The sequence below is a fragment of the Syzygium oleosum genome, unplaced genomic scaffold, assembly GCF_021117445.2.
Source record: "Syzygium oleosum isolate NSW1041296 unplaced genomic scaffold, Sole_v2.1 Sole_v2.12, whole genome shotgun sequence".
Classification (NCBI taxonomy): domain Eukaryota; kingdom Viridiplantae; phylum Streptophyta; class Magnoliopsida; order Myrtales; family Myrtaceae; genus Syzygium; species Syzygium oleosum.
In genome coordinates, this window is record NW_026607496.1 from 7,948,672 (window position 1) to 7,958,215 (window position 9,544).

Below are 9,544 nucleotides of genomic sequence, written 5' to 3' on the forward strand. Positions count from 1 at the left end.
CGCTGTTTATATAAAGCTACTTATCATGCAGTAAATTGCAACGCGAACCGTAAAACTTTCACCAGTGTTTTCATGAGCTGCGATTGTAGTTCTTGTGGCGAGGTGAGATCTTTTGATCCAAACGATGCTATTTGGTAGTCTGTGTCTGGAAAAAAGAAAATAAAGACGCATGTACTCCTGCACACACACAGAAATGATCATGATTCTCTAACATGTCTTGGCATGTCGGGAAGCATTTTCTGTTAATCAATATATTTCCTTTGAACATACGTTGAGGGAGGAGTGGAGTGGGTCTGTCTGGTTTTTATGGTGCCTGTTTGGATGGAGAGTTGTTGAACAGGGCCGACAAATTTGATGGCGGTCAATGCCAAGAGGGATGGCTTGACTTCTAGCTTATAGGTTCCTTCATCTTTTGTACCTTCAGGCTCTTGGTGTAGGAGGTTCTGTCTGTGTCATGGTTCATTAGTAGAAGCAAGGTTTCTTTCTTTGTGTTTTGGGAGTACTTGATGCAGGAGAAGTTTGATCTGTATTAATTGCAATTTTATGCAAGCATTTTCTGTTTAGCGGGTCCTCTGCCATAGAGATCATCAAGAAAGGGAATTACATACATATACTTGATGAGTAAAATTAATTTTTTCTCATTGCATCAACTAGAGAATGCATATATTCTATCTGCTTGTTTTCAGAGCAAGATTTTATATACAAGCCAGATGTATTATCTGACCTGGACAAGCGGTTTGCTGGAACATGGGTTACTCTTATGGAGTGGGGGTACTATTAAGTTCTCTGTCATAGATAGGCCCATTGATCTTGGTGGTTTCAACTTAACTTGTATCCCAGAAATTTAGGATCTTCAGCATCGGTCTTAGTCTAATAGTTTGTTTTTCCATCTATCATTATACTTCATTGCCATTGATAGAAAGAAGACGGTTGTCCTGTGTTTTGCTACTGGCGGATGGGCGCTTCAGTTAAACTCTAGTTGGGTGATCTGAATCCACGAGAAAAACAGATGGACAATACCGACAGGCTTCCGAGAGACTAAAGCCTTCAAGTTTGATCTTCACTAGAGGAACTGGGTTATTTTGTAATTAGCGTATATGTCTCTCTAAATCTGAGCTTTAACTGGTGATAGATATAAAAAGAAAAGCTCTAAGGTGAGCTTTAACTGGTGATTTAGCTCATAGTTAGTGGCAAAAGGGCTCCAAAGGTTGTCAATTACTTTACTACTGGGTCTTCGGGAAGTTCAACTTCTTTGTTCAAGGCACTTAGTGTGAATGCTCGTCTGCTTTTCCACCTAAAGGGTCCTTTTCATGAGATAAACTGAATCCTGTAGGGATAGAAGAATTTGCAAGCGGGGCCTGTCTTGTTACATTGAATTTAACTGCTAGTTTGTTGTCTTAGGAGAAGAGAATCTCAAGGTTGTATCTTTGGAAGATTTTAGTGGGATCACATGCATGACTTGTATGATCCAGTAACAATTATCTTTGAAAGATTTGTGTGGGATCTCATGCATGACTTGTATGATCCGGTAACAGGTTGTATCTTTGAAAGATTTGCCGAGGGATCTCATGCATGATTTTTATGATCCGGTATCTTTTGCATGACTTGACCAAATTTTGTTGTTGATGTTGAACTAATGCTTTCACAACAGATGCAATAAGGTCAACAAATATTAAACCTTGTCTTCATTTCTGAACCTTTAATACCCAGAACAAATTTCTTCTGGCAATTTTTAGGTACACATCATGTTTTTTCTGTATTGTGTTGTTCTTGTGGTACAAATTTGATGTATAACATAAAAAGTCCTTAAAAGTCTCAACTTTCTTCTGCTTTTCCTTTCAAGAGTAAAACAAGAGAGCCCGGCACATTGTCGGATTAGATTTTGTGTTTCCCTCAAAACGAACAACAAAATTTTTCTACCTTTGTCATTACATGCAGGGACAAGTGAATCCACTGGTCCCAAAGGCTGTCTATATTTTGCCAGCGAATGAGCAATAACGGGAAAGCTCATCTCCCGAAGCTTCTTTCTCTTGACTGAAGTGGCAGGTCAGCGATCTCTTAACCTTCCCCATAATTAGAATATATACCACCCCCATAGCCCTCCTCTCTCAAACCATCACTCCAGATCTCTATCTGCTGAAAATATGTGCTTATTTGCTAAGCCTGTAGGTGACGGACCAACAGAGAAACTCAAGGATGGGAAGAAGAGGCTTCCACCTAGGAGAGGTCATATTAAGTTTTTGATCGTATCTGATGTTATGGAGAGGCTAAGTCAGTTGGTCTTTCGAAGAAAGAAAGAAGTGCCTGCGCTGGTCGAATGAGCGGTCGCTAGTTAGCCATTTTAGCTGAATCCCTCGAAAATATAGATGTTCCTGCATAGTCTCCGACATCCCGCTGTTTCCTCTCCCATGCTGTGTCCACTCCTGGTACTTTTTTTTATTTCATGGCAACGTACCGACTTCGTTGTCTTTCGACTTGGTTCCTCGTGACTTGCAAGTTACTTTCTTCATGACTGTTGTACATTCCTCCGAGTGTGAGGGAATAAATTTTATTTTGGGTGTCATTATCTCTATATAGTAAGGGTGCGAATGATAACCATTCTCATCCAGAAATCAAATCCTTGCAAGAAATTGATTTCTGGAGGAGAAATCTGTTTGATAATCAGGACTAATTCTGCTCCAGAAATTGATTTCTGGGACAAAAATCTGTTTGATAAAACAGGAGGAAATTTCTGCTTCTGGATGAGAAATACATTTGATAACGGCGTGTCAATTCTATTTCTGCAACAAAGATAGTCCGAACTCAATTGCAAAATATTATTTATCTTAGCCTACAATGCATGATATTCAAGGCAAAATCTTGTACATTTTTTGAAATCCTCAAATAGAAAGAACAAAAATTTCAAAATAACATGTCATTACAAGAAGACCTGGTACGAAATCCTCAATTACACATAATACGAATCCTATAATACAACATTACATTACAAAAGGCAAAACAAGCAAATAATCCTCGAATAATAATAATGGAAGTACAATACAATAGTGGAAAACCGAATTTCATGGAATCTCCGGCATATGATTATCCCTAGCCATTTTATTGGCAATACGTTTCCTGATAGTGTTCATCTCGGTTTCCTCTTCGGTCGTTACTACATCGTCTGTATCCTGTTCAGTAGGTTCACACACATAATTCGGATCTCCATATATGGACAAATGCTTATCCATCTTGTCTTGCTCAATGATATAGTTATGGATCACACAGCATGCAATTACAATATGTGGTTGTTTTTCAAATTTAAATGGAGGCATATGTTTGAAAACAAAAAAAAAACGATTCTTCAAAGCCGCAAAGGATCTCTCAATGATATTCCTTAATGAAGAATGCTTGTGGTTGAACAATTCCTTTGCTGTTGTTGGTCCCCCACTTCGTCGAAATTCTGGTATATGATATCGTTCGCCTTTAAATGGTGTTAAAAATCCAGGACTCGAAGCATAACCAGAATTGACGGCGTAGTATTTGCCTATAACAAAGTATTCACGGATTGATCATGAAATGCAATCCTCGCAAAATCATACACACAAATACTCGTTATATATCAAAGTAGCACCTGTGGGTGGTCGAGGAAACTGTAGGTGAGGTGTGTCAAGTGCGGCCGACAACACCCAACAATCGTTGGCTGATCCTTCCCAATCAGCGTACACAAAAGTAAATCGCATATCAAAGGAACACACACAACACGTTCTAAGTGGTTGTGCCTTTTCTACCTCTAAATCGTGGCTGCATATGTTCAGGTATGGTAGCATGAATATGGGTGCCATCAATAGCACCTACACACCCCTGTCATTTAATTAAATACATACATTAGACAAGATTATGAGTAAAACTAACCAAATGGTGCAAGGAAATGTACAAAAAACGTACCTTGAAGTAACGATTAAACTTTGGCTCAATCCGAATTTCTTCTGGGACAACATCAAACGAAGGAGGTACGATAGTCTCCTTCGCCAATTTCAAAACAGCTTTCAACACCTCACCAAAGTACTTGCTGATAGTTTGTCCTGAACGTTGGAATCTCTTACATAAAGCTCTGTTGGAGTTCTTGTGACAAATCATTAATAAAAACATGGCAACCAATTCATCAACCCTAATATATCGACTGTCTGCCAACCAACCTCTTGACTTGAGCAAACCACAAAGGTTAAGAAAAACATGTCTCTCCATTCTAAATGCTTCGTATACTCTATCCGAATGTCCATGAAGAAGCTCGCTAACCCATTGGGGTCTTGTCAATACGCTGTCCCTAATACGTTCTCTCCTGTGCATGGACCTATGCAACCAAGCAGTACACAACCATGCCAACAATATATTCAACTCATCCTTATCAAAGTCTTGTTCACCTGATACAATTGTTTCACCTGATGCTACTTGATCATTAGACCAGCTACTTTGACCCCCTTCCATATTGCCTAGGCCATCATGCGAAAGAAGAAGACAAACTCAACATGTCAGTTAGGAAGCCAATACATTTGAACTGATATGTTGGGAATTTAATATCACTCAACATATAATTATAGAATTCAATCACATTTAAGCAAAGTCTCAACATCATCACAAACGCATAGGAATAAAGACAAGTCAATGTTTGAAATACATAAGTGAAAGACCGAAATGAACTCAAACATATAACGGCATACTATAACCCAACAACTACTCAATAGCCCAACTACTCATCCATAGCCTCAATAAAGGCAACTCTCATTTCAGGAAGACATGTCAGGAAACCCTCTCTCCAAGAGGCATTAATGACAGCATGTTTCATAGCTTTGATGTAAAGAACCTTGTCCAAGTCATGCATGGCATTTAGGACGGCACCCATGGCTGCTATAGAGTAGGGGTCCACAGGTGTTGAGGACTGTGAGGTGACGGAGCCGCTTGATGTTGGAACCGTCTTAACTTTGATCATCTCTTGAATGGCTTTGCAGGTCGCGTCAAATGAATGTGAACTGTTCTTTCTCCTCCTCTTGGGATTTGGAGTCCTATCCAACCTGTGGCTTCTTGGAGGTGGGCTCGCCGGCTTGTTAAATTGTTCCACATCGACTTGGGTTTCGAAAAACTGTTCTGGTTCGCTTAGGTTGACATGAACATCATTGTCACCACCACTATCACCTATACCCTCCGACGGTGCCACGCCTTGCGCATTTCCTATTACAAACTCCCCAGTGGCATATATATCCCCAAATACAACATAAAGCTGTGAATACAAAGGAAATCCGTCCTTCCTGAACTTGGCCCATTCAATATTAGCCTGCGCCATTTTCAAAATAATGTCAGGCAGTACTCAACATTTTATAAATATGAAATTTGAGGTTACAATAATAAGAGGACCTAAGTAAGTAACATCACCTTGATGTGATTTGCCCAGATAGTTTCATCGTCCACAATAACCCTCTTGCTGTCATCGTCCCATCCAAATCCCATTGTTGAAAGCAGCTTCTTGAAACTACCATATTGTCTCTTCAGTTTCTGTGCCTTGTTCTTGAACTGTGGTAGACTAAAGTGAAGTCCTGTTAGTTTATTGAATTCTCCCTCAATGTTAATCCACTCTACTCTGTTGTAGGTACATGATGTGCGATTTCCCTTTTTTACCTCATCTACCATCAGACTTACAAACAACTCGGTCAACGGCATAGTCCACTTTGCCATGTCCGTGTCTTTGGAGGATTCCATTTATCTAAACTCGATGGAATTTCAGGAGCAAATGCTGGTAATGGCGATTCAACAAACAAAGAAGAATTAAACAGAGGAGCACATCTACAAAAGAGAACATAAATTGTACCTGAGCAGAGAATTTCACACCCCCACCAGTTCCTAAACACCACGAGATGGAAAAAGAAACATACAAAAAGTCGGGTTGTTATTCCTTTATAAAAATGCAATCTTTGCAGGCCATAATAACATGATATACAGACAATAAATAAAGATGTTAATGCCATAAACCGCAGCAAGCACAATGTTAAAGCCCAACAGGCATATATAGCCCAAAAATGCAATCTTTGAGAATTAGAAAATGTAATTCCAGAAACATGCTTAAGAACACAAAATGGCAAGTGATAGCCAACATGCCTTCCTTATCCACTACTTTCTGAGATTACATCTATCAATCATCACTCAACCAATCAATTATTAACACACACTAGTTAATTCAAAGTGACTATAAGAAGTATAACTAATCAGTATTCTGAAAGTGTCTGCTTCAACCTAGCTTCTAGTTGGATGTATAATGATGACCTCTCGAAATCTTGCTTGTCATGTACATGCTCTATAAAATTTGCCTCTAAAACTCCTAAAATGTATGAAAAGAATTTGGTAAATAATAAATATTCCAACAACAAAAATTTGATGAAAACATATAGACGATAAGCACAATACCGACAACACCGTATCCTTTTCAAGACTCATCACTGGTGACTTTCGAGAAAGGCTTATCTTCCCTAATTATGCGACCATATTTTTCTGAAGTCAGAATAGAAGACTCATGAGATTTTTAGTGTTAAGTTTCCGAAAATGTTCAGTTACTTTCATAACAATGGATGAGATTCACCAACAGCATATTTTGTACGAGCTTAGCAATGTGTCTTCTGGCAACTTCAGGTGAGACAAATCGAAGATTCTTATGATACTATGTGCAAGCCTAGACCCAAAGGAGATACACAAGACAATTTCCACGCTAGAGTATGGAGCCAAACTCAAAATGTATTGTTCGTGGCCCACATACGCCACCCAAGGACAATTTCCAAGCAAGTCTTTGATAGTTTGTTCTGATCAAAAGAACAACTAAAAGCATCATATAAGTATGTTAAAGAGGAAGAAAAAAGAGGCTAATGGGGTAGAACATAATTCCACCAAAAACAGATTCGGCATTTCTCTTTGGTGATTCATCGAACAGGTAGTGTACGATTCAAATACAAGCTTCAGTTTCATATTTAATGCAATTCTTGCCTTAAACAATGTATATTAACTTATAAATCATCGCAATCATTCACAGGTCGGTCTCAGATTCACAATATAAACAGCGAATGGAACTCGACATCCTAAGTTTCAGTGAAGCAGGTAAAGTAAGGCAGAAAATAGGGCGGCTTACCTGAATCTAATGGCAGTAGAACTACGAATCGGTGACTAGCGACGGTGGTTCGAATGAGATTAGCAATGATCACCTTCGACTTCTTTGAAATCGCTCCTCTACTCTCTCTCGCTCTTTCTCCTTTTTTCTTTCTTCTGTGCGTTAAACAAAATGACCGCTTCCCAGAAGAAGATCTTCCCCCTAAAATCAAAGTCGGACGCGCTGGTGGAGGCGTGGACGTAGGCGGGGCGGAGGCGTGGGCGGAGCGCGGGAGTCCTTCTCGCCCTAGTAGAGAGACAGAGAAGGGGGAGAGAGAACTGTGGCAGATCTGGTCTCTGTAGCGGAGGCGCAGGTGGAGGCGTCCATGGAGCACGGGCGCTCGTCAGGCATAGCACAGGAGCTCGACCTAGCAGAGAGACGGAGAAGAACGCGACATTTGGTGAGATCTCAGAAGGGCGGAGGCTGGGCGCAGTGCGGGAGTCCTTCTCGCCCTAGCAAAGAGACAGAGAAGGGGGAGAGAGAACTGTGGCTGATCTGGTCTCTGTAGTGGAGGCGCAGGCAGAGGTGTCCATGGAGCACAGGCGCTCGTCGGGCGGAGCGCAGGAGCTCGACCAAGCAGAGAGACGGAGAAGAAATTTGGTGAGATCTCAGAATGTGTTGTGAAGGGCACGAAGAAGAGAGAAAAGAAGGAAATCTCATTCTGGAAGAGAGAAGCTAGAAAAAATAGCTTATGTTTTTTGGGCCAAAATGTATTCTGGAATCAAAAAGTGATTCCGGAGCAAAAAAAAAATGCATTTTTACCAAGCGCATTTTTGTTTCGGAATGCAAAAATTGCTCCAAAATGCATTCCGGAAATTTTTTAACAAATGTATTCCTGTTTCGGAATACATTCTGGAGCAAGATTTCTACTCTAGAATGCATTTCATGCGCACCCTAAGTTTCCACGGCCGCATTCCTGGAGCTGTGTTCGTTCTACCAACGAGCTCGCTTGCACCAACAGATGATGCCGCTGTCCAATTTCCAACTCCTTTCGTAGATTAACTTTAAGAGGCGTGTTACCTGGCAAGACATGTGGAAGTATTTCCTAGGTGTCTGATGTGTTTGGCAATTGTTTGATTTTATGTACGGAAGGAGAGAGGAAACACAACCACGTGGATATTCTAATGTTTTGTCTGGTTGTGACATAAATATACTTCGTGTAAGTGAAAGAAGTTCAAACAAAATGAAGCACATTACCTCCAATTTCTGAAAGTTGAGAAGAAAAAATGTCTATTCGTTCTTTTACCGGAGATTTCCAAATGCCCAAAGATGGACTGTTTCGAGACAAGATACCACATACAGAAAGGGACTAAATTTAAATGAGTCCTTTTAACATGATGAAAAATGACACAAGTAGTTTTTAAACTTTGGTCCAATGTGGAATATCATCCTTGGACTTTTAATTCGTTCAATATGATCCTTGAACTATTCCTAAATATTCGTTCTCGTCCCTAAACTTTTAACTTGTTCAGTCTAGTCCCTTAACTTTCCAACAAAAGCAAATAAGTTCTTTAGTACTATTCACAAGTTTTTATTACTACACGATTACCAAGATTTTATAATATCTTTTCATTTCAATCATGTTCCTAATGAATAAAAATGTGCTATATTTTATTTTCTTTTTACTTTTTTGGCCTTAATAAATATAATTGATAGACAATTTAAGTAAATTTTAACTTGTGATCCCTATTATAATAATTGTAAAACCTCATTTAAAGTTGTATTGAGTTGATATTTTCGACAGTTTATGTTTAAGTGTTTTCATAAGAATATGTATAAATTTATTAATATATTTTTATATATCCATACTTATATATTTAAATTTATATTGATATCTGTCGTGAGGGTTAGAAGATCTAGATTAATTTTTCATTTTTCTTTTCTTTTTGTGTTTTCCTCTTTTTTTCCTTTTGCCCTCCTTTTGCTTTTGTCCTCTCCTTTCACTTTGTTCTCTCTTCTCTCACAACAGACAAACCCCACACACACACACACTCTCTCTCTCTCTCTCTCTCTCTCTCTCTCTCTCTCTCTCTCTCTCTCTCTCTCTCTCTCTCTCTCTCTCTCTCTCTCTCTCTCTCTCTCTCTCTCTCTCTCTCTCATTTGAGTGTAGCCAAAGCCAAGCCTCATCCGTTGTCATTGGCACGCAGTCGCTTGAGCTATGCATGATAGCCATAATAATACTTACTTGTTCCCCAAGGAACAAAAATACATCAGCTTTACTACTTTAAGTCCGTCCATGATCCACAAAATTCAATTTGGGGTGGCAAATACAAGTAAGGAAAACCTTTCTTCAGTAAAACACCAGTTAAGAGAGCCATTTGCAAACAAAAGACCATTATTGCTTTGCTTATGGTTCAAAGCCAAAAAGTGAGATAGAGAGAT

At 39.4% G+C, this 9,544-nt stretch overlaps 2 protein-coding genes across 3 annotated transcripts; both read right to left on the reverse strand.

The window, feature by feature from the left end:
- Nucleotides 1-3,059: 3,059 nt before the first annotated feature.
- Nucleotides 3,060-4,562, reverse strand: LOC130139431 (uncharacterized). Its single transcript, XM_056316383.1, has 3 exons — nucleotides 3,925-4,562; nucleotides 3,768-3,840; nucleotides 3,060-3,523 (listed from the first exon to the last, which is right to left on the reverse strand). Exons 1-3 carry the CDS (start codon nucleotides 4,462-4,464, stop codon nucleotides 3,060-3,062), a joined length of 1,077 nt encoding a protein of 358 aa, XP_056172358.1. The 5' UTR covers nucleotides 4,465-4,562.
- Nucleotides 4,563-4,578: 16 nt separating this feature from the next.
- On the reverse strand, nucleotides 4,579-7,839 carry LOC115672248 (uncharacterized). 2 transcript variants are annotated; one of them, XM_030594018.2, is made up of 3 exons: nucleotides 7,218-7,839; nucleotides 5,407-6,346; nucleotides 4,579-5,308 (listed from the first exon to the last, which is right to left on the reverse strand). In XM_030594018.2, the coding sequence occupies exons 2-3, from the start codon at nucleotides 5,728-5,730 to the stop codon at nucleotides 4,727-4,729; spliced, it is 906 nt and encodes a 301-aa protein (XP_030449878.2). In that variant the 5' UTR covers nucleotides 5,731-6,346; nucleotides 7,218-7,839; the 3' UTR covers nucleotides 4,579-4,726. The 2 variants fall into 2 exon arrangements, with proteins under 2 accessions (XP_030449878.2, XP_056172344.1); XM_056316369.1 differs by having other exon boundaries at nucleotides 5,407-6,484.
- Nucleotides 7,840-9,544: the final 1,705 nt, after the last annotated feature.